Source organism: Gymnodraco acuticeps, unplaced genomic scaffold (genome assembly GCF_902827175.1).
Source record: "Gymnodraco acuticeps unplaced genomic scaffold, fGymAcu1.1, whole genome shotgun sequence".
NCBI classification, from domain to species: domain Eukaryota; kingdom Metazoa; phylum Chordata; class Actinopteri; order Perciformes; family Bathydraconidae; genus Gymnodraco; species Gymnodraco acuticeps.
The window spans coordinates 2,428,044-2,453,051 of NW_022991632.1; the positions used below are offsets into that span (position 1 = coordinate 2,428,044).

General features: G+C 40.6%; 1 protein-coding gene across 1 annotated transcript in view; it reads right to left on the reverse strand.

Annotated features, from left to right (window-relative positions):
• Window positions 1-1,982: 1,982 nt before the first annotated feature.
• Window positions 1,983-25,008, reverse strand: part of snta1 (syntrophin, alpha 1) — a 39,172-nt gene continuing 16,146 nt past the window's right edge. Inside the window, exons 3-8 of the mRNA XM_034198415.1 lie at window positions 11,356-11,551; window positions 10,867-11,056; window positions 6,688-6,818; window positions 5,746-5,942; window positions 4,078-4,265; window positions 1,983-3,538 (exon numbers count right to left, since the gene is read on the reverse strand). Coding sequence (XP_034054306.1) covers window positions 3,446-3,538; window positions 4,078-4,265; window positions 5,746-5,942; window positions 6,688-6,818; window positions 10,867-11,056; window positions 11,356-11,551 — 995 coding nt within the window. The 3' untranslated portion in view covers window positions 1,983-3,445. The remainder of the gene's footprint in view (window positions 3,539-4,077; window positions 4,266-5,745; window positions 5,943-6,687; window positions 6,819-10,866; window positions 11,057-11,355; window positions 11,552-25,008) is intronic.

Sequence of the window (25,008 nt, forward strand, 5' to 3'; positions counted from 1 at the left end):
TACCAGGTCTATCCAGAGGCTTCCCCCGTCACTCGACCCAACTCACCACCAGATGGTGATCAGTTGACAACTCCGTCCCTCTCTTTACCCGAGTGTCCAAAACATACGGCCTCAGGTCCGATGATTCGATAACGAAATCGATCATGGACCTTCTGCCTAGGGTGCTCTGGTACCACGTACACTTATGAGCATCCTTATGTTCGAACATGGTGTTTGTTATGGCCAATCCATGACTAGCACAGAAGTCCAGTAACAAAGCACCACTCCGGTTCAGATCAGGGGGGCCGTTCCTCCCAATCACGCCCCTCCAAGTGTCTCCATCATTGCCCACATGTGGGTTGAAGTCTCCCAGCAAGATTAAAGAGTCCCCTTCAGGAGCCCCATACAGGACTCTTTCCAGGGTCTCCAAGAAGGTCGTATACTCTGAACTGCTGTTGGGTGCATAAGCACACACAACAGTCAGAGTTTTCCCCCCCATAACCCGCAGGCGTAGGGAGGCGACCCTCTCGTCCACTGGGGTAAACTCCAACAACGAGGCACCTAACCGGGGACTTGTTACTATCCCCACACCCGCCCGGCGCCTCACACCTTGAGCAACTCCGGAGAAGAATAGAGTCCAACCCCTATCCAGAAGTAAGGTTCCAGAGCCGACGCTGTGCGTAGAGGTGAGCCCAACCAGATCCAACTGGTAACGCTCCACCTCCCGCACAAGCTCCGGCTCCTTCCCCCCCAGAAAGGTGACGTTCCACGTCCCCAAAGCCAGCTTCTGTCGCCCGGGTCTGGTCCGTCGAGACCCTCCGCTTTCACTGCCACCCTTCTGGCAGCGCACCCGACCCCATCGATGTTTCCCGTATGTGGTGGGCCCGCGGGACGGAGAAGCGGAGGTGTTGCCCACGTTGCCTTTTCGGGCTGGGCCCGGCCGGGCTCCGTGGCAAGCCCGGCCACCAGACGCTCGCCGACGAGTCCTCCTTCTGGGCCTGGCTCCAGAAGGGGACCCCGGGCTTCCTCCGGGCCGGGTATCCTCACTTCTTGTGTCGTCTTTCATGAGGTCTTTTGAACCAATCTTAGTCTGGCCCCTTGCCTGAGACCAATTTGCCATGGGAGACCCTACCAGGAACACAAGGTTCCAGACAACACAGCCCCCAGGTTCATCAGGGCACACAAACCTCTCTACCACGGTAAGGTGCTGGTTCTTCATTCAGTTGTATGGAGTACAAATGTTGTTTCCAACTAGAGAATCATAAGGTGATTAGGACGTAAACAATAAGTATAAATATGATTTGAGTTTAAGACAAGCTTTCAACCTCATAAAGGCTTACTCCTTTGTAACCCCAAATGTATTTTCTTTGATGATGGCGAGTGGTAAATCCAAGTTAAAATACTCCATCAGGATACAGTCGGATGCAACCCACACAATATCCATGTTTCTCTACACTGCATGGTTGTACAGCAAAGAATATAAAGCTGCTTTAAATGTGTGTGTGTCTTGCCACAGGCAGCAGTGCAAACTAAGCTATACACTTAACATTGACCATATGCAGTTGTTGTTAGCAACAGAAACCTTTTCACATAACCAGCGGACACAGAATGTTAGAGTTTATTTAGAGTCGTGTTTCTGTCTACCTGATGAAGATGTGTCCTTTATTATTTTCCTTTTTGCTGTTTTTGGTCTCCTCCAAATCTTAAATCATGATCTTATACTCGCTAAATACTTAAATAACTTAATTAATGTGTTGCTTACTTTGGTCAATGGGTTTTTTTCAACGTGTTTTTCTACTTAAAACAGTTGACAAGTAAGCAGTTTTGTTTAAAACTGAAAAAGAAAAAGCTAAAACATACAAAAAACTATTCTAAAGAGCTAAAGGGCAATGCAGCATAAAGTGGGTCTTCAATTCAAGCAAACATAGCGTAGCTTTAGCACGTAAGCTACTGACAAGAAATAAGGTTTCTTTCTGTCAATAAAGACAATGCAAAGTGGACAATAAAAGTTAACAAAGTTTATTACATGTTTATATACAAACAACCCTGCAAGGCACACCTCTGTTTAAATAAGAATATACAATACATTTTATTCTTGAAAGCAAACAGGTTTTTAGTTTTGAAGTATATATTAATACATGTCTGTTTAGTGTGACACAGATAAAAGGCCCCAAGTTGTGGATGTTAAGTTAACACAAAAAGTAAAGAAAAAGAGTACAATCATACACTTTATGATGTAAACAACTCAACATCTTTCATATGGTGAAATAACATATTTAAATGTTAGATATTGTGTAGAAAACAGATCGGTGAATTTTGATGAAAAACGTTTGTCCCTTCTCATGATTACATTGTGAAATACAGACAAAACACACTGTCAAGTTGTGTTTTCCAAGAGTTCAGTACGGGTATGTACTTGAAAGCTTAATTATAGAGGAGAAGTAGCCAGCCAACTGTTTGTCATATATAAATACATGATAATGGATCAACCTTTGTTGGTAGGACTCTAAAAACACAAGTGCTCTTATTTGGTACTTCACAGGTGCTAATAGGAAATACAACTGCAGTCATACTGTCTGACAAAAGCCATTCAGACACAAGAAAGGTGTATTTTTGTTAGGACAATTACAAGTTTTTCTCCAATTAATTTGTTTATCTAAAACACAATAATAAGAAAAACCTTTTATAACATATTCTGTTAGTCATTTCTCTTTGTTAGGCCATGGATGAGCACACTGAAAACAGGGAAGAAGAGAGACAGAGAGGGAAATAAAAAATACGTTTTTCAACTGTAATGAAAAATATACTTGATTTGGAACTTGTCAATACAGGGTAAATGCAACTCAAGCACCTACATAACAAGCAAATAGTTAGGGTTGTATTGTCTACATTGTTCACAACTGACTATTGATCATGTAGTGATCAGTCATGTCATTCTGTCACTTCTCTGAAGCTGCCTTTATAAGAACAAATATTTGTCCAACATCAATCAGGACATTTGTGAAATCACTTTTGTTGTGACTGCTCACAGCACATAGATTGAAAGATGAAAGGATGCTCATGACAAAGGCCTGCTGTGACTCATGAAACAAAACTGAACAATGGGGCGAAAAAACGTAAAATGGGTGGGACTTCAAGCTTAGAAACATTAGGATGCAGGCTGTCATTTCACACAGTTTGCCATCATTAAGTGTCGTGACCCACTGTAACAGATTTGACAGATGTCAGATCCCTTAAGTGGCTGCTGATCTGTCAAACCTCTCTTTACCTTACAACTACAAGTTCAACAAAGGTCCATTAATGTTGCATTTTCTCTTCAATCCCCTAGAAAAACCAGCAGTTGCCCGACCAGAATCGATCGTTTTAGAGGCCTACGAGGGCCACATCCTCCGTCTGTCTCTGAGTCTTCTGGCTATGTGTTTTATTGAATATTCCTATCGTTGATGTTCCGGATGGTTGGCCATTATCATGCCAGGAGGCCAAGTCTCTTGACCTTAGCAGACAGGAAAGAGTGGATGATGAAGACGATGGTCTTGGGGCAAGAGTGGAGGTCCAGTTGCTGAAAGAAGAGACAGAGTAGGAAATGTGAGTGAGGAAGAAAGTTGAGTCAGTAAATGATCAATATTTTTGACGAAAAATATGAATTTTTATACTAAAGTGCTAAATGTTTATTTAAACAAAACAAACATGTCAGATTCCAGGTAAATCTGACATGAGAGTTAATTCTTGACCTCTTCATGTCATGGTCTTCATCAGCATTGGGGTTTACTCATTTGTCAAACTGAAGGCTAATTTGTTAGCTATGCAATCTGAGAAATGTCAGCCACTTATAAAGACAGATAATGATTGAATGCTCTGTAAAAGGCTCCAGAGTAAAAATCAAGATGATGTTGTCAAAATAACTTAGAAATACCAGTGGCATTATAATAGAGGTGTGACCTTTACTTGTTTTATTATTATCCATTTGATTTATTTAAATCAGAAACACTGTCAACATCCCAAGCCGACTTTGAAGTGCTCAACATAAGAACTCAAATGTATGGTTATTAGTAAAAATGCTGCATTGAGGGAAAAGTCTAGTAGAACAAATGAACTTACAATCTCGGCCTCAGGGCCTCCAAAGTCGAGGAACATCATGCGAACTCCATCATCTGATGACATTCTGAGGCGCTCGAAGGGCTGCTGCAGCAGAATACTTTTCCTGACACCCATCTCTTCAGTGAATAGTGTGAAGCCCTCATCAATGTGGACTCCCAGGTTACACTCCTTCCCATTCCAACTGCAGGCTGCCAGGGTAGGAAAAAACAACATGGCTTACAAAGAGGCGAGAAAAGAAGGGTAATGATTTTACAGTATAAGTCTGAAACTGTTCTCAAATAAACCTGGATTTATATTACATATTTCTTGTGTTCTCCTTTTGTTGTTAGAGTTACAGTGTTGATACCGAGCCCAGAAGTGTTGGCAGTATCCTTTAGATGTGACAGTGAAAGGATAACACTACGATTCAAATAACAGTTATTGTTAAGAGAAGATAAGAGGTCTTAGATAAATAGAATGCTTAGCTGTATTCTGTTACTAAAATTATACCATTTGAGGTTTTATGCTGAAGCTTTTTGCACCACCTCATAGTACCAGCAGAGGGCAGTATAATAACAAAACTACACTACACTGACCTGCTGCCTGAAACTCACATACAAGGATTACTAGTTCTAAAATAAACTTTGATGACTAAAATGCAGAATCTGTATGCAGCATAGAAAACACCATTTACAGCTGTACTCACACAGAATATTTGCAAGCTCTTCATAAAATTAGGTTACGAAAAGCGCTAGTCTTTCAAAAACACAGTTCAAGTCTAACATGCAGCCAGAGGAAATGTTGCAGACGACTACATTCCCTAAATCATTGTACAAGAAACAATACATAATAACTCCTAATCTTGCTTTGTTAGACAGGCCTCTGTTATGAAGCAACATGTTTTTGTGTCTTTGTTGAATAGTTCCTTGCTCCCTTATTACTTATCCTAGGTGCACACATATTTTATGATCGCAAGGAGACACAGAATCTTGTTCCCAAGCATTCATTGTTTTGTCTAAATAGATCTGAGGTAAGCTATAGAATACGATTGAGGAGTTTGGTTGATATAATGAGCACGTTTCATTGTCAGCACATCCATATTCAAATAAAATGTAGGCATGTTTACACATTTTTCATAGCTTGCCTTACATTATCAAGTGTCAAAGACCTGTCAATCACTCAGAGTGACAGCAGTGTCGAGTATGGAGCTTTGGTTGAGGGGCTCTTCCTTTGTTCATATTTTGATCATGGATTGTGCTACAGAGCCGTTTTTGTCAATTCAAGTGCGAAAAAGTGCGCTTGCCAACATTGTACAAATGTACTGTTGGTATTTTATATACATTCTAAGCTAATAATGCTTCCATTAGGAAATACTTTTGTTTCTGATATTCCTCTTAAACTGGCAGTTCCTTACTTTGAAGTACTCATAGAGGCAGCCACCGCAAACTGAATTAACATAGCTTGCACAACAACACAGTTATTTTCCTATGCACGGATATTCCTCTTGTTATGTTGCATTTAGTGAAATCATTGTATTAAGGAACTTGCTGTGCAATGACCTCAGTGGGAGTATAACGCTGAACATTGGTTGAGTCATTCAGAGCAGAGTTAGATTTTTTTCATCATAGCTTAGAAAACTGTGTGGCAGGAATTAATATAGAACATTGAGACAAATCTCTGTGTCTGTACCCGTGGTGACCTCCTTGATGAGCTCAGCAGCGTTATGGCAGCCCTCCACCAACAGATGAGTCCAGGTGGACAGCTCTTTGGCAGAATCCACCCTGAACACATGGGTGTCCACGCCTTGCTTTGTGCCTGTGCGCAGGCCAAATGAGAGGTCAGAGTCCTGGAGAGGAGAACTTTTTCCTGGGCCGGAGTGGACCAGTCTATAGGGAGAAAAAAGGACGAGAAGAATGTGGATTAGAAAAAGGGTAAATCAAATCAAATCAAAATGTATTATAGCCCCAAATCACAAGAAATGCCTCAGAGGGCTGTAGAAAGCAAACAAAAGCAAAGACAAAAACTAAATACAAATGTCATAGCATAACAATTATTTTTAAATTATAAAAAAATTATACAACAACATAAGTATTGCCATGTGATAAAAGCATGCGACTGAAGTGATGCTAATGTAGATGGAAACTAGGTGATGGAAATTAGTTGACAAGACAGATGCGAAGAGATGGGTTTTGAGTTTGCTTTGAAAGGAGTCAACGGAAATAGCTTCGCAGATCTGAAATGGAAGACGATTCCAAGGGAGAGGTGCTCGGAATGAATTTAAATCTTTCTATAAAATGAATTTATAGAAAACGTTTGGAGCAAATAAAGGGATATGTGTGTTTGTGACAAGATGTGGAGTGCACAGGAGAGAAAGAAGGGAAGGAAAAACACATGACTCATTCTTCTGGATCTACTAATGTTTTCCAAATGAATGTTATGAGTCAGAAAGTCCAACAGTCCAGTTATGGAAAGAGTGAGCTGGTTCTCTCGTGGCTGGGCCAAAACAAGCCACAGGACTGCTCAGGGTGAAGGACAGAAGTTTATGAAATGGCAAATGTGCTACGTGTTTTGTTAAATATTGAGTATTGCATGAGGTGTTTTGTATAAATGCAGGCATGTGTGTGTTTGAACCTGGTAGCAATGAGCGGGTGACTCTTGATGGGGCTGCTGAGGCTCTCTTTGCTCTCAGGCAGGGAGGGATACAGGAGCAGGTCTCTGTCTGTCAACATGGCCAGCACCGGCTTCTCTGGACCCTGGGTCACCTGCAAATGAGAAATTATTTAAATTCAACATAAGGTACTTCACGATTACCATACATGACAGAAATGCCAAGGGAAACCGGTACACAAGCACAAAAGCATAACGCATTTGGAAAAAAAGGCACCATCTCATACTTAAAGGTCACCTATTATGCAAAATCCACTTTTTCATGTATTGTATACAGTGGGGCAAAAAAGTATTTAGTCAGCCACCAATTGTGCAAGTTCTCCCACTTAAAAAGATGAGAGAGGCCTGTAATTTTCATCCTAGGTACACTTCAACTACAGTATGAGAGACAGAATGGGGGGAAAGAATCCAGGAAATCACATTGTAGGATTTGTAATGAATTAATTGGTAAATTCCTCAGTAAAATAAGTATTTGGTCACCTACAAACAAACAAGATTTCTGGCTCTCACAGACCTGTAACTTCTTCTTTAAGAGCCTCCTCTGTCCTCCACTCGTTAACTGTATTAATGGCACCTGTTTGAACTCGTTATCAGTATAAAAGACACCTGTCCACAACCTCAAACAGTCACACTCCAAACTCCACTATGGCCAAGACCAAAGAGCTGTCAAAGGACACCAGAAACAAAATTGTAGACCTGCACCAGGCTGGGAAGACTGAATCTGCAATAGGTAAGCAGCTTGGTGTGAAGAAATCAACTGTGGGAGCAATTATTAGAAAATGGAAGACATACAAGACCACTGATAATCTCCCTCGATCTGGGGCTCCACGCAAGATCTCACCCCGTGGGGTCAAAATGATCACAAGAACGGTGAGCAAAAATCCCAGAACCACACGGGGGGACCTAGTTAATGACCTGCAGAGAGCTGGGACCAAAGTAACAAAGGCTACCATCAGTAACACACTACGCCGCCAGGGGACTCAAATCCTGCAGTGCCAGACGTGTCCCCCTGCTTAAGCCAATACATGTCCAGGCCCGTCTGAAGTTTGCTTCGAGAGCATTTAGAATGATCCAGAAGAGGATTGGGAGAATGTCATATGGTCAGATGAAACCAAAATAGAACTTTTTGGTAAAAACTCAACTAGACGTGTTTGGAGGAGAAAGAATGCTGAGTTACATCCAAAGAACACCATACCTACTGTGAAACATGGGAGTGGAAACATCATGCTTTGGGGCTGTTTTTCTGCAAAGGGACCAGGACGACTGATCCGTGTAAAGGAAAGAATGAATGGGGCCATGTATCGTGAGATTTTGAGTGACAACCTCCTTCCATCAGCAAGGGCATTGAAGATTAAACGTGGCTGGGTCTTTCAGCATGACAATGATCCCAAACACACCTCCCGGGCAATGAAGGAGTGGCTTCGTAAGAAGCATTTCAAGGTCCTGGAGTGGCCTAGCCAGTCTCCAGATCTCAACCCCATAGAAAATCTTTGGAGGGAGTTGAAAATCCGTGTTGCCCAGCGACAGCCCCAAAACATCACTGCTCTAGAGGAGATCTGCATGGAGGAATGGGCCAAAATACCAGCAACAGTGTGTGAAAACCTTGTGAAGACTTACAGAAAACGTTTGACCTCTGTCATGTGATTTTCTGGATTTTTTTTTCTCATTTTGTCTCTCATAGTTGAGGTGTACCTAGGATGAAAATTACAGGCCTCTCATCTTTTTAAGTGGGAGAACTTGCACAATTGGTGGCTGACTAAATACTTTTTTGCCCCACTGTACATAGACATGTGTCCCCTCTGTGTAAAGAGATTCTGAAAGTTTCAGAAAAAAAAAAAATTCTCTCTTTTTGCCCGGATCCATTTATGGCGCGTTTCCACTGCAGGCCTCGCTCGGTTTGGTTAGGCCTTATTAGGCCCGGCTCACTTTAATGCTGCGCTTCCATTACAGTTTAGGAACAGAGGTAGTTACTATAGTAACGCAGTGTAGGCGGAGCCGAGACGTCATCTTCAATGAGAGCCCCAGAAAAACAACACAGCCATTAGCTCTTAGCACTCAGCGCTCACAGCTCCTCATATCTGTTCAGAAACTAGACAAAAGTTAAACAAGTACAAACCACAGACTGCCTGTGTCATGGCGAATACAGTCGCTGGTTTATTTATGTCTGTATAGGCCGTTGTAAGTGTGGACGGTCGGAGCATATAACGTTAGCTTAGCCAAGCTCCATTTAGAAAACACGCATTTTAAAAGGGTTTTTCGCCTGCCGTCTGTCTGCAGACTTGTCAAAGCATTAATTCATGGTTTTTACTAACCGGTATCAGTATGTTGTTACTTCGGCATCATTTTGAAACGTGTATTACAATTAATTCACGGTCAAATATGTTCATCTTGTTGTAGTTGTAGCCCCCTTGCCAGCGATTCTCTCTCTAGTTTAGCATACTCAGCCCGACTCAGCCTGGTTGTTCCTGGCCCTAGAACCACGATTTTATGGGGCCAGAAAAACTGTGAATTAGGACCCGCTAGCCGGTACTAGGCCAAGTGGAAACGCAACCAAAAACGGGCCACGCACGGCTCGGCACGCTTAAAGCGAGCTACCCGCTGCAGTGGAAACGCGCCTTTATATAAAAACCTGTCTGAAAATGAGCTGATCAGATTTTGGCCACTTTATGATGTCATAACGAATTGTTGGCTTGTGTAACCATTAGGGGGACATTTTTCCTCTCAAGTGCCATTTCAATGTTTTCAACATCCTCCGAGGGCCGTACAAATTATTGACCTCTGCTTAAAAATACTAAAATCACAGCCCACTCATTTCACCTTTCTTTCATGTGGTGCAAAGAAAAAGCAACCTCTTAATCCAGATATCTTACCATGACTCGCGCATGCATGCACGCACGTGCACGGTTGTGGCATGACCACCAAAACAGAAAGATATGGACACAAGATGTGTGCAAATGTATTTAGTTTCCTATCAACATTATTTAAGTGGGGGGGACCTAACCTCCTCTAGGAGGGTCCGGGGGCATGCTCCCCCCTGGGAAGATTTGTTTTTAAATGTTGAAGTTAAAAGCATCAATCTGGTGCACTTTGAGAGCAACATTAGATCTATGGATACATCTCTCAACACCCAGATGAAACAGAACTGTAAGCAGATTTTCTTTTTCTTTATGGATATTTTACAAATCACTCCCCTTTCAAACTGTATTCTTGTTTATTAATAATAACTTTTTTTTACTGTCATATAGTATTTTATACCCGTTTACTTTATTCTCTTATTTTTTTATAACTATAATGATCATATAAAGATGTGCCTTTACCTCACTGGTTGTAGAAAAAGCTTCTTATATTCGTTAGCATAGCTAGCTAACCAGATGCTAATAACAACAAAGTTATTGACTGTATGATCAGTATGACAGATCGCCACTGGGCTTTCAACTAAAGACACAGCCACGCAGAAACTGCAGCATGTGTACGGCTCCTTATGGGTACTGCAATTTTTGGAAGTGCCGGAGCGGAGCTGCGTTCTGGTGCTCACTGCTCCCCGTCAGAACTACACCCCTGTCAGACGAGATATATACCACGTGATGACACGTTAGGCTTGTGTTGTGTTCAAGGACCCTGACCTTGGCCAGGAAAAACAGGCACTCACTTGTTTAATTATTTTGCGGTCTAGATTTCTTTAATTTTTTTCTTTTTTGCGTGTGTTTATAAATTACCTCGAGGGCCACACCAAATGGTCTCGCGGGCCGTATACGGAGGTTCCCCACCCCTGCATTAGCCAATCACCAACCAAGGTAACCCCGCCCCACCTTATCACCTGAATCTCCTCCGAGAGCACCATTGTGTTCTTTCTAACCAAATATCTCTCAGAGGGGCGTGGGGAGTGGCTCCTTATTTTCATCTAAAGTAACAGACAGAGAATCAGCACTTTTGAAACAGGGCTGAAACAGAGGGGATTATGGGATGCTACAATGGGTGATCTGTTTGGTATTTTGAGCCAAACACTTCAGAGACATGTTTGTATATATCTGAGACCTATAATATATTGAGGAAAAACAGTATAATAGGGAACCTTTAACACACACATAAAGACTGCTAAATATTTCAAAGTGAGTTTTGCAATATGGATCATGTATTGCATACCTGCTCTGTAATCCAGCCCAGATGTTTGACATCAATGCCAAGTTGCATGCTCTTCATCTCCCCCTTCACTCGGGGTAGAAGGTTGGCAGTGCCGGTCTGGATGGCATTGAACCAGGACTGAGCCATGGCTGGGTCTATAGCCCGCAGGAACACAGAGTTCTTTCTGTTGGCTGAAATCACCTCGAAATACCTGGCAGACGAGAGTAAGACCGAGATAAGTAAGCAGGGAGACAACATTAACCTCTAACCCTAACCCTAAGGAGAAAGTTAGAGGAATAAAAGAGGAATGGCAAAGAGACACAAGCTTTAGGGTGAAGAGGTTTTCAATAAAAAAGAGAATATGTGAAGGAGATGGGAAGTGACTTTTACAATATTCTCTCTGAACCAATTTGTTATTTTCAAGATGAGATCTGTTATATTGTTTTCTTCTTAAGGAATCTATGAGCTATAAATATCAAAATGTTACATAAAACTTGTAACGTGTTGTACCTGTGTTCTGTGTCCGGGGGGCACTGTCTCCGTAATACCTGGCACATCTTTAGCGGGATGCTGCGGGGCTCCTTCCCCTCAGCAGGTGAGAGTTCAGTGCCCCTCTGAGGGGTGGAGGGGGGAGAGTCCCAGGGGAGGGCGGCCCCGGGAGACCCCGAGTTTTTAAAGAAGGCCGACATCTCCTTGATGTACTTCACTGAAACAGAGCAAGAGTGTGAGAGAGAGAATTAGATCAAGCGTACAGGCTAAAGAAGTACAAGAGCACAGAGGAGGCAGAGAAAAAGGAATTTGGGATTTGAATATGGAGCCTCCAGGTTCTGAGATGAGTAGAAAGCTGTAGCACTTAACAGCTTTAAAAAGAAATTCATCTGTAAAGAATGATCCGTCACTTCAGATTCTTCAGCTCTTATACAGTGCTTATCATGCTCTTTCATGAAGAAAAAGAAAAGGTCTAACTAGGGTTGGGTCAGAAATGTCTGGTACATTTCCAGAGAAATCTCAAAGGCAAGTTGTGCTCAGGGATTTTGCATGATTTCAATATTTAATTCATGCCTTTTAATTGTGAACTTATATAAAAAAACAATACTTGGTCTCATGGCATGTTTTGATTAAAAGTATTCCAATTTAATTGTAAACATGCACTGTAATCAACAGCATACTCTTCCATTACATGTGATCATTTGCCAGCATCCCATTAAATAAGAATTCATATTAAATAATAATTCAGTCAATTTATGACCCTCTGCATGCACAGTGCATTCTGCCATCACATGTGCAGCCCACACTCATAACCGTGTGGGGGAGGAAGTGGTTTCTTCCAGCTGTGAGCCGACTGGCATGGCTGACACGTTGGGGAATGTAAAAGCGGTGGAAGAACTTTCTAGATAAATGTCATTTATATTTAACTGAATTAGTTTATTCCATGTGCTTTGTGTCCTTTTTATCTTGTTATTTCACAGCATGCATAACCAATTGCTCTTTGAGGACAACAAAAGTGATTTATTGACTGAAATTGGTTGATTCCTGCCAATTGGACAACAGTGGTTTATCTGTTTTCATGCTGGCATTAGTCAATATGGTCAATGGGATTTTAAGTATTGGCTGTTTTGTAATATGCACTGTATGAATGACCCAAAAGGGGCAAATGTATTTGTTTGTAATTTGGACCTTTTTGTAATTTTCCAATCACAATTGCAAACAATAATTATCAGAATCTATTGTATTTCATTCTGGCACATTGCCCAGCTCTATTCTGCTCTCATCTATTTTTTAATGTGTTTTTACCACTCACACACCTACTCACACTCACACCCTACCTACAAACAGACACACACGCACACACACACACACACACACACACACTAACACACTCACACACTCACACACATACACACATTGCCTGAGCTGCAGACCAGTAGGCTGTGGTATGGGTTTGGCAGAAGTGGCCACTGCTGGAGTAAAAATAGCCCAGAGGACATGGCGTGGCATGAGGCTAAAGGCTGAAGGCAGAGCTCTGGTTTCACCGGGGAAGTGTGAAGTGCTCTTCTTGCACAGGACAAGAGGCATGTAGTCAGAGGGCAAGCAGAAGAGTCACAGCACAGGACAACAGGAGAGAAAGAGGGGGATCCACCATTCCTCAAATAGAGCCCATAGCCAGCCAGCCAGTCAGACAGACAGGCAGCCATAGTTATTTTTTAAAACAAGCAGTACATCATGTCTAGGACTAATAAGACGCAACTGTGAATGTAAAACCAAACCATCTCTAGTCATTCTTATAAAAGCCATCTCAAAGTTAGTACACTTCAAAATCCTTAATATGATTAATAGCCTAGCATTAACAGTTAATTGTTTCTGGCCGCCCATGATTGATTCTAATGCTTTATGCAGAAATGTCAAATGGAAGAACATCATAAAACGTTGTTTTTTATGGCAAAGGAACTGAATGTACTCACACGTGGTTCCTAAGTAGGAAAACTGCCTTTTTATGGGGAAAAAGCAAGATGCCTACATTTAAAACTGGCAGCACAATATGTCTGAAGGGGACTTAAGCTGCAGCAGAAAAGGGCATGACCTAATGTTTAAACCAGGGCTGTCAAGTTAACGCAAAAAAAAATTAACGCCACTAATTATTTTAACGCGATTAACGCATGTGTATTTTTTGTCCTCGGCCGCCCCGTAGTTTCAGAGCGCATTGAGTTTAAAATACCATCTACAAGCTGTCACTGATGCTGACAGCCCCGCTCCTGCCGTCCGCTTGCGGCAGCAGACCACACTTCCACGCTCACCGGCAGGCACGGATTGGCCATCGGGAGGACCGGGAGGGTGTGTGTATGTGTGTATGTGTGGCGCGCGAGAGAGAGACCTTACGTGTATTGTTGTTGTTAGCATCTGGTGCTAGCTAGCAGCGCTAACGGATATAAGGAGCTGTTTAAATGAAAACAGAGGAGCGACATTTCGCCGACAACTGCGCCGAGCACTTGACTTTATGCAGGCAGCCAGACAGTGGGACATTGTACGAACAGTCAGCACGGATAGTGCGCAACATGATTGCAGCGTCCAGGCAGCTCCCGTTCGAGCATATGCCTTGTTGCACACACGCACACACACACACACACACACACACACACACACACACACACACACACACACACACACACACACACACACACACACACACACACACACACACACACACACACACACACACACACACACACACACACACACACACACACACACACACACACACACACACACACACACACACACACACACACACACACACACACACGAGAGGTTCCAGGTTGAATTGAGGCGGATATTTGTAATGTTCAGAGGTTGTTGTGTTTAATATTCATGAGAATATTTGTCATTGTTCAAATGAAACGAACATTTGCATAAAGCATATTTGTCCACTCATATGTTGATAAGAGTATTAAAAACTTGACAAATATTCCTCTAAGGTACATTTAGAACAGATCAAAAATGTGCGATTAATTTGCGATTAACTATGGACAATCATGCGATTAATCGCGATTAAATATTTTAATCGACTGACAGCCCTAGTTTAAACCTATAAACACACAGTAGCTTCTCTGAGTCAGCGGAAAGTTCACTATCCTTCTGTCTGCACTTCTTCTTCTTTTGAGAACGTATTCTCTCTCAATGATATTGTCCTGGAACTCTAATGTGTCTCCAACCCTTCCCTTCATCACAGATGAGGTCAGTTCATTTTCAGGTTGGTTTGGGAAGTGGATTGTCTCCAAATGTGAAATATAGAAATCTCTCGCCATTAAAGATTTTTCTCTCAAATCTATAATGAATCACTGAGAGGAATGACTTTGTCTCCACTTTGGATTAAGAGTTTTGGAAATGTCTGCATTACATACTCTTTCTCTCACTCTAGTCTACCAGTATGGTTTCCTGGGACACGCATTTACAAAACACACACAGTCTGGGTTTGACGCAAACACTTGCTCACACACTCTTCCTGGTTTAGCACACATAAATGAGCACCAAAATCAATGCCTATCCAAAAGCATAGTTATATTTTGGAATCACTGATAATCCAGCCATGGTGCTTTTTATATACAGCACAGAATACCCAAAGCTTTCATTAAACTTCGGCATCATATCAGCATTGGCACATTTGACCCAGCCATAAAGAAAACAAGTAGTGAGTGCACAATGACCCCTTAGATGCCACTGTGGTTTTTGTTCTACTGAATGCCCCACTGACCTTATGTTTTGCGTATGGTCTCATACACAAATCACACTAACATAACATGACCCAAAAGCATTTGAAGAATCTATAAGAGTTATTTTCACTTATCACTTTGCTTCTCATTACAGCTATGCAATATCAGCTCAATTTACCATAAACAAATGCACATTTGTTGACAAAACAAGACATATTGTGGGTGTGTACTGTAGACTAGGAATCAATGAGCAACCAATATGTACCAGCTACAGCTTTGAAGTGGCCGTCAACTTGCATACGTAATGTTTCATGGAAATGAGCTTGAGTCCATTTGTTCCCGTGCCAACCCATTGATGTTTGTACCATGGGAAGGCCAACTGCTTCCTTGTCGCTGGACCAAGGCCATTCCAAATGAATGTGGTCAATCTCAATACAGCAGGCTCATCCACAAGACTGGGAACGGAAATGGGACTGTCTATATTTTAGTTTCAAGTGGAAGCCATCATAGAAGGGCTAGATGTATGATGATACGATATCTATGTCTCAGCCATGCAGCTATTGCAACACTTAAACAAATAAAAGATTCGTAAAAGTGTTGTTAGAGAAAGGCAGGACCAAGAAAGCATAGCTGTAAGAGCTGTGCAAAAACACCAACCGTAGAACATATAAGGAGATATTTAAGAGGATTAACTACTATCCAAAAAAGGCGATTTCCAAATGATCACATTGGTTTTTCCCAGATTAGAAATGTAAGGCATTAGCTGTGGCCCCACATAACAAATCAGGCAAGATAGCTTTCAAACAGAGTAGTGAATGAAAAGGAGAGGAGAGAGGGATGGAGATATGGGGGCAGAGGAAAGGAATGAACAAGAAAGAGTGAGACAGGCAATACAGAGAGACCAAACATAGAGTTAAGCTCAACCAGAAATGTTGCCATGAATACCAGTGGCGGCACATTCAATACAGAGCTAAAATTAGCTGAGATGGCACTGTTATTACTTTAGCTTATCTGTCAGCCAGTGAAACTACTTTTGTACTGTACTGTACTGTAGTGTGTGTGTGTGTGTGTGTGTGTGTGTGTGTGTGGTTTCTTTGCTCCCTTAGCAGAATCTGCCACTAAGCTTTTTTCTGCTAAAGTCTTTACATTGAACCTCACAAATCCTGAGTAGACATTTTCCGCCAATTCAGTCTTTACACAATTCAGTTAACTGTGGTTTGAAAAGCTCTTTCTTTTACTGTTTATTGGACGGTCCAAATTGCCACAAGTCTATATTTTCAACTTCTGGCCAGCCATTACTCTCCATTGTGTTGATTGCACTACCTTTGCACACATACTGTAGCCCTTCCTACACAACATCATCCAAAATCTCTGATTGCATCCCCGCACTCGATTATTTATTTTTTTAGTTATCTTTGATTATACAAAATTTGAACGGCCTTCTGTGGTATCTAATCATAAAACCAGGAAGTTAATGTCATTGGCAGTCATTAAAATGCCTCAAAACATGCGGTAAACAAGTGTTAGTGACTTATAAAAGGGAAAACAATGCTCTGAATCTGAACACCAGCCCTTCCTCCCACCACTGCTGGTTACCGTGGGAGCAGCTGGAATGCCATTGGCCAGCCAGCGACCTCAGAAGCATGCTGTTGGCTCTGTAAACCATGTCTGACGAAGAATGTCCCAATATTACACCACCAACAAGGAAAGATGTCCCGGGCCAAAACAACATCATAAATAACTGCAAAGTAACAGGAACACTTGCTGTTTTCAATAAGTACATTGAGGTCAATGGAGGTAAACATAAATTAAAGTCATTATTTAGTCAACTCTGCTAATCATAAATTAGATGGTGTCAATTTGTATCTAGTTTGTGTTTTAAAAAATATGGTATAGGAACTGTGCAAAAGAGGATGCAACTCAAAATTACCAAATTGTTGTTAACATTTTACATATTCAGTAACAAAAGTGTATTCATGCAGAAAAGGAACTCGTTCAGATTCAAGACTAATACAAGAGCATGGACGAGACCATCAGCCAATGTTAGCTAATATCACATCAGCATATGAAGGTGGATGAGTAATGGAAATCAAGTACAATGTACTCTTTAAAACAGCTTGAAGGGATTCTTGTAAAAAATTAGTTTATGTAAGTAACTTAATTAAACTTCAACTAAAAAAAGTATACATCATGACTCCTTTCAGGGATCTCTACAACACCGCGTACAGTTAGCTAATAAATGTCAGGTTCATGTGTCCCTAGTGTTTCCATTTAATGGGTGTCTCTTTCTGGCAGCGTCAATCAGCCAAACAAAGATTTTCCCTGTTCTGAATGATTTAAATAAGTTAATTGTTCCCATCTCATTAAAGTCATGGATAAAATGCCAACCTTGAGGTGTGGAGGTTGCAGTGGCAAACCGTGTCTATCACAACTGGACCTTCTGTAGACACACACAACCCCCGCCGCGGCATCTTTTTACTGAATTGTTGTCTTGAAAAGGGTACTCACAACAATTCCGCAACAACTTCATCTTCACCTGTTGCACTTGTCATTTCAACTTTAAAAACAATAAAACGGCATGAATTGCTTCGTCGCATTCATCTAGATCCTCTGTCTCGAGCCAGTTAACTAGTGGGCCTTCTAGAATACCCTGGAACCGAGGGGAACTCTGAAAGAATACGCCCATTGGCTACACATCAATATATGATTGGATGATCAAACTGTCAGTCCAAACGTACGCTCTCATTCAGTGCAACGGCCAGGGCATTCGATCAAGGATGTAGAATACCTTGGTTGAAGGATATTCTACCCAGAGACCCAGAACAAGATCTGATTGGTTGCTTTCTTTTCTAACACAAAACCACTGAAATGCGTAGTGCATGGTCCGAGAAGGACAAACAAATCAACGTAACACTGTAATATTACAGATCATCAACACAGATACGATTCTCATTTTTTCATTTTATATACATTTTATTTATATAATTAAATCGATTTTTTGTTTGTTTTATCTGAGTGTTCCAGGGTATTCTCAGAATACCTTGAAGGCCCTGACGGTTCGCCACTGGGAGGTTGTGGTACGAGAGAAGTGTGAGAGAGGCAGAGCACACCGAATCAGACTTTTAAATTAATTCACATACTGCCAAAGCACAGATTTGATTACTTTGCATATCAGGAGAGTTCATTATCCTAATTCAACAAAGTGAAAGAAACTTCCGCAGGGTCTGGCAGAGGACAAGAACAGATAAAAAGGGGGGTTGAGTGGCAGACATTTGAACCGTACTTTCCAAAAACGTTTTTAATTTTGCGTCGAGAGGTCTGTTTGCTGCCTGAAGCAGTGATGCAAAGTGGCATCTTGCTGTCTGACCTAGGAACCTCATTTATAGTATTTGTTTACAACAAGTGATTCTGAATTTTAAATAGCGATGGACTTTAAAAGAAAATGTAAAGAGTTTATTAAAAAAAAGTTAAATGATGTACCATAAGTTATAGACACATATATTAAATCCTAAGTAGTCATGTTGAAAAATCAGTCAATTTAATCCGTGTCGGCTGGTACATCACCAGTTTTTAGATATGCTGAAGAATGGATTAATTCATATTTTTACCTTTAGTTTTTCATGCATTTTATTTAGAATAATAGCGTCATACACACCCTGGCATATCTGTTACTCCTCCTACCCCCACTTCCCCTTTATGCAGAGGCTGCACAATACTGTGAGACGGTTCAGTGGAGTCTGAGTCTGTAATGAAGTGAGAGAGGGGCACAAAGACTTGGCCACCAATTTACCAGGGGCCCCGGACCAGGGCAGCGGGGTTGAGAGGGGGCCTGTTAAGAAAACTTGACGCCACAGAGGGACAGAGGGTCTGAGGGACAGTTGTGATTTAATAAAGCTATGTTATTTTGCGAATGAATCCATTCCCTCGCTGAGCATAAGCACAATGTCCTCACGGGCCAGCAGCTCTGCAGGAGAAGGAACCAAGCTGTGTGTCCAGAGGGTTAGAGGTTTCACAGCAGAGAGATTCAAGACAGAAACTCAGTCAAATACATTCAAAGAGCAGAAGAGTGGTTGGACAGGAATTATCTATGAAGATTTGCTTTAAATGCAAATACAGTGTAAATCCACTGTGTTGCCTCATACTCTCCTTTCCCGTCCAAAGGCTTCAAGAAAGCGAGGTTTACAGTATAGGTAGGTTTTCAACAGAAGATTCATATTTGCTTTTCATGAATTGGTACTACTGTGGTAACACTCTTTGACACATTCGTAATACACAAACAACACTGAGCCATAAGCTTGAGGAGAGAAAAACAATCCTTTCATGATACTACAATTATTAATCTGACACTGCTGTGGATGGTTCCAAACAACCTGCAGAACTAAAGTAAAACAAGTTTGACTTTACTGGGCAGTGGCTATTTGTGATTGTTTACCTGAAAGAATTGGAACACCAGCTGGGTGGGATTTATTTTTCTGAAGGTGCCAAATAAATTGTCAGTAACATCACATTGATTGTGTCCTGAGAAGACCCAGAGATGGTGGATATGTATGAATCCTAAATTGAAGGTTTTTACAGGAACAGGGCACAACATCATTGCATCTAGGTCAGTGTGAAGACAACATATTGATACAAGATACACTAAGTACGTAAGTACTGTGTGTCTTTCGGTCTACGTTTGTGTGTTGGTGTCAAATGTACTGTGGTGAAATGTAAGCGGAAAATAACTGCCCGTTTTTTTTCTGTCAGCTACTGCATACTGGAAAATATATACAGGCAATTATATTCTCTTTACTAATACTTCTTATACTTCAGTTTCACAGACAACTTTACTTATTTATATAAAATGAACGAATAACAGCAAAATATGTTTTATCTCCAAAATGAGGAGATCAATGAAGGTTATCTGAAACCAATGTGAATAGAGTTCAATTTAGTTTGCAATTAAAACACATTATACAAAGCTGAACTCTGCACTGAACGGCTCTATAAAATGATTCTATATCTAGATAATGATACATCTGAAATTAAGAAAAAAATCCTTTATCTCTTTACTGTTAAATAATTCACTTATATCTTTAAAGATAAGAGAACAAAGGTGGCTTTGAGAACAAAGATCCAATAGGTAGTAAGAAGTTGGAGGGATGTGGCTGAGAGATTTAGTCGGGCTACAAGGGAAAGGTTTATTTTCAAAGTAATCATTATTCTGTCACAGGAGCGAGAGCCAGAAGGTTTTAATTGGGTGATGAAGTACATGCATGTCACTGACGTCACTGTACAGCTCCAGTCAAAACACGAGTTTGGTTTCATACAATTACTTCTTTACTGACATCCCAACATTGTGCATTTTAGGCAGACAGAAACTTGTACCATGTTTTTTTAATTGCAGACAAGCTCATCAGCAAACCATTCATGTTAGATTTCAAATATTCAACACTCAAATATTGCCAAATGCAGATGAACTTCTCACCAATTAAATTTGACGGACAGATCATATTGAGAAAAAGATGCATGTCCAATCCTCAGCTTTAAATTGGTCTTCCAGTTATGACAAAAGTTTAATCAGAAGAGATTGTTACGCGGGCGTCGCACCTATTGGTTCCGTCTCTCCTCAGTGTAAAGGTGCACCTGATCTGTTCCTGGCTCTGCCTCCACTCAGGTGTTCCTGATGTCTACAATCAAAGGAAGGCTGGAAGAGAAGGAGCTGGCTCTGACACTGATCTTTAGTTAGGATTTAGCTCTCTATTGTTGTCTTTTTGTTTATTATTTTAGTGTGGAGGTGGATCTAGTCCAGTGTTCATGGCTTTATTTATTAGTTTAACTTATACATTTGCCTTTTAGTTTGGGGGGGAGTTCTGGGTCCTACGGACTGAGATGACAGTAAAAGTCAGCAAAGCAACATAAATGAATAGGACAGCAGACTATGGCTCTACGGTAAAGGTTTCACCAGTGACTACACAAATCCTGCATGACAAGGGATAGAATGAGAAATGTACTAGTCCTTCAGGTCAAACTCTGAAGAGTTAAGACATTCTTTGCTCTATACTAAACATGTATATGTGGAGATAATACTGCTAAACAAACCAATAAGTATAATCACTTTTTTTATGGCACAGAACATGTTTTCTGTAATATTCTAATACAACTCAAAGGAAACTCAACAAAATAACGGTATGCAGTCAGAGAATAACGGTACCTTAGAGTGGAAGTGTGATTCACTGAGCAAGCTGACGTGAGCCCACCTTGTCGATTCATAGCAGGCTAGGTTGCTAGGTTGCGTCTGTAGCATATTTGCTAGCTGGATGGCAAGGCAAGGCAAGTTTATTTATATAGCACTTTTCAACACAAGGCAATTCAAAGTGCTTTACAAAAAAATGAAAGAGATTAAGAAAATGGCATTTAAAATCAGTCATTAAAAAGAAAAGCTAATAAAATAAACATTAAAAGAAAAAATACATGGATAAAAGTTACAGTGCAGTCTAAGATATGAATAGTTCAATTAAAAGCAGCGACAAAAAGACAAGTCTTCAGCCTGGATTTAAAAGTAGTCAGAGTTGCAGCGGACCTGCAGGTTTCTGGGAGTTTGTTCCAGATATTTGGAGCATAATAACTGAACGCTGCTTTACCATGTTTAGTTCTGACTCTGGGGACAGAAAGCTGATCAGTCCCTGAAGACCTGAGAGATCTGGATGGTTCATAATTTAGCAGGAGGTCAGAAATGTATTTTGGGCCTAAACCATTCAGTGCTTTATAAACCAGCAGCAGTATTTTGAAATCTATTCTATGACACACAGGAAGCCAGTGTAAAGACTTCAGAACAGGAGTGATCCACTTTCTTAGTGTTAGTGAGGACTCGAGCAGCAGCGTTCTGAATTAGCTGCAGCTTTCTAATAGACTTTTTAGTGAGACCTGTGAAGACACCATTGCAGTAGTCGAGTCTACTGAAGATAAAAGCATGGACAAGTTTTTCCAAATCCTGCTGTGACATTAGTCTTTTAATCCTAGATATGTTTTTTAGGTGATAGTAGGCTGATTTAGTAACTGTTTTAATGTGACTGTTGAAACTCAGGTCAGAGTCCATGACTACACCTAGATTTCTGGCTTTATCTGTTGTTTTGAACATTGCAGACTGAAGCTCAGCGCTAACTTTTATACGTTCTGACTTGGCTCCAAAAACCATTACCTCAGTTTTATCTTTGTTTAATTGGAGAAAGTTCTGACACATCCAGTCATTGATTTGTTCAATGCACTTACTCAGTGTTTGAATTGGAACATAGTCTCCTGGTGAAATTTTTACGTAAATGTGTGTGTCATCTGCATAGCTATGGTAACTTATTTTGTTGTTCTTCATTATCTGAGCCAGTGGTAGCATGTAGATGTTAAAGAGAAGAGGCCCCAAGATGGAGCCTTGAGGAACCCCACATGTCATATTTGTCAACTCAGATGTGTATTTACCTATAGAAACAAAGTTGTTTCTGTCCTTTAAGTAGGATTCAAACCAATTTAGAACTGTTTCCCGAAAGTCCCACCCAGTTTTCTAGTCGGTCTAGTAATATGTTGTGGTCAACAGTGTCAAACGCAGCACTGAGATCTAATAATACCAACACTGAAGTTCTGCCACTGTCTGTGTTTAAGTGGATGTCATTTAATACCTTTACAAGAGCAGTCTCAGTGCTGTGGTTTGGACGAAAGCCTGATTGGAACAAATCAAAACAGTTATTTAAATGCAAGAAATTACTCAAGCTAGTTAGTTAGTTAGTTTCAGTGTGCTGGCCGATCAGGGGAGAACCAGACATACATCAAGCCACTATCTATATGTTGTTCTTTCACAGCAAAAGCCTAGACAGAAGACAGAAAATATCCGTCTGTTTCTGTTGTAATCAACCACTTCTTTGGATTGATGACTATAGATTTGACCATGTTTCTCCTAGTACAGTGTTAAATGGCCTTTAGAAGGACCCCACACAAGTTGTCAAACAAAAAGAGCCACTTGAGAAAGCATTCCACACAAATCGCAACTCTCACATCTCTGACTAGGCTCAGGCATTTTAGCTCAAAAACACCACCAGAATTTGCAGTCGGAAACTGTGAATTAAGAAAATCTCACTTGCGTCCCTGGCTACCTGTTTGGTAAAGTCCAATACGAGACACGTATTTACACACGGCATCTATTGCACGTCTGTCCGTCCTTGGAGAGGGATCCCTCCTCTGTTGCTCTCCCTGAGGTTTCTCCCATTTTCCCCTTTAAACAAGTTTTTCCTTGTACGATGTGAGGGTCTAAGGACAGAGGGTGTCGTATTGTCATACTGATATTCTGTACAAACTGTGAAGTCCACTGAGACAAATGTAACATTTGTGATATTGGGCTATATAAATAAACATTAATTGATTGATTGACATGGGTGACCCCTCTGAATCAGCAGTACAGAAATATGTGTGTGCAAATTAATATCCAAGTGCATGTGCTTGCATACATGAGCACAGTCTATTTACAGATGATATCATATGTGAACAGCCAACACAACTGAGGCTTATGTTGCTTCAATAACAGAACCTGTAGGCTTAGAAAATAATTTTAGACAAAGAATGTATTTAGTACAGACAGCCTTAGCCAGAAGCATGCTATGTCCGAATAAGGAGCTTTAAACTCCCCAAAGTCATTATATTCCATATATCACTCACTTAACCAGACTTGGATCAGTGCAGAGAGATAGGGCTGGCGTATATATTTCTGCTGGCCTTGCTCAAAAAGACTATGTGGTATGTATCATTTTTTGATGGACTATATTCACACATGTCCTTGAAGAGCCTGTAGATAAAAAATTATACTTTTTATCCCTCAAAGCAAAATGTAACTAACTGCTACTCTCTGCACTCCTCAGCTCTCTAAAGAGCTGAATGTCCTGTCCTTGTACTAAAACCTCAAATTATGTAATATTATGAACACTTTTATACATTACCAAAACTGATCAACAATCAGTCTGCTCGTCAAACATCTTGTTTGTATGCAATTCAGTACATTTGTTCAATACAATTAGTTATTTATTGTAGCTCTCTAAAATGTCACAGGTTGTGTGCCTGCGTGTTTGAGAGAGAGAAATAGAGGCTTGAGTCTAGCTCTTATTGGGAATGCTGACGAAGCATCCTTCAGCTAATACTCATCAGACACGAATGAACCTCTTTAAATCTAATCTTACCTCGGGCACTCTTGAAACACATTCCTACTTGTGCATATTGAATTTTCACATTCTGACCATTTTAAAGCAGTATAAATGCAGTTCCAGTGGAATTATGCAGTGAATGTAATCAGATTCATTGACTATACAATCAATAGTGCAACCACTGTGTCGGCTGGGATTTCATTTTAAAAGATATAATAAAACTTCAAAATATAGCCTGCATGAAAGGCATGATCTAAATAACTCTCGCCCAACATAGGTTGCCTCTAATGGTTAGCAACTTTTAAGAATGGAAGATTTTTTTTTTTCTTTCTTTCTTTGGGATTAAAAGAAAACCTTAAAAACACCAGCTTACATAGTTTAGTGTGTAGAACAGTTGTTTCAAATCAGTAGGAAATCAAAAAGAATCAATCAATTAAAGAGATAACATAGAGGTATTTATTGCCAAGAAAGGTCCTACATTTCCATATTTCTAAAATCTACTAACTATAGAAACAAAAATGTAGCAACATTTCAAATTAAGAAATAGTTTATGGAGACCTTTTATTGCTGAATAACCTTTATATGTGCTTTGTGTCTACATTCATGTTGATTGCCATGTGAGTATTTAAAACTCAATCACCTGTTCTTTTCACACTAGTGTTGTTTTCAATTCTCCTGAAGAAAGCAACATGTGACAACATTTTGATTTATAGAATTCAAAAATACAATTCTTGCAGATTTGTGCCATGTTGTGTGGGGTCATTAGTGCAGTAAACAAAGTGTCATTAATATAGCAG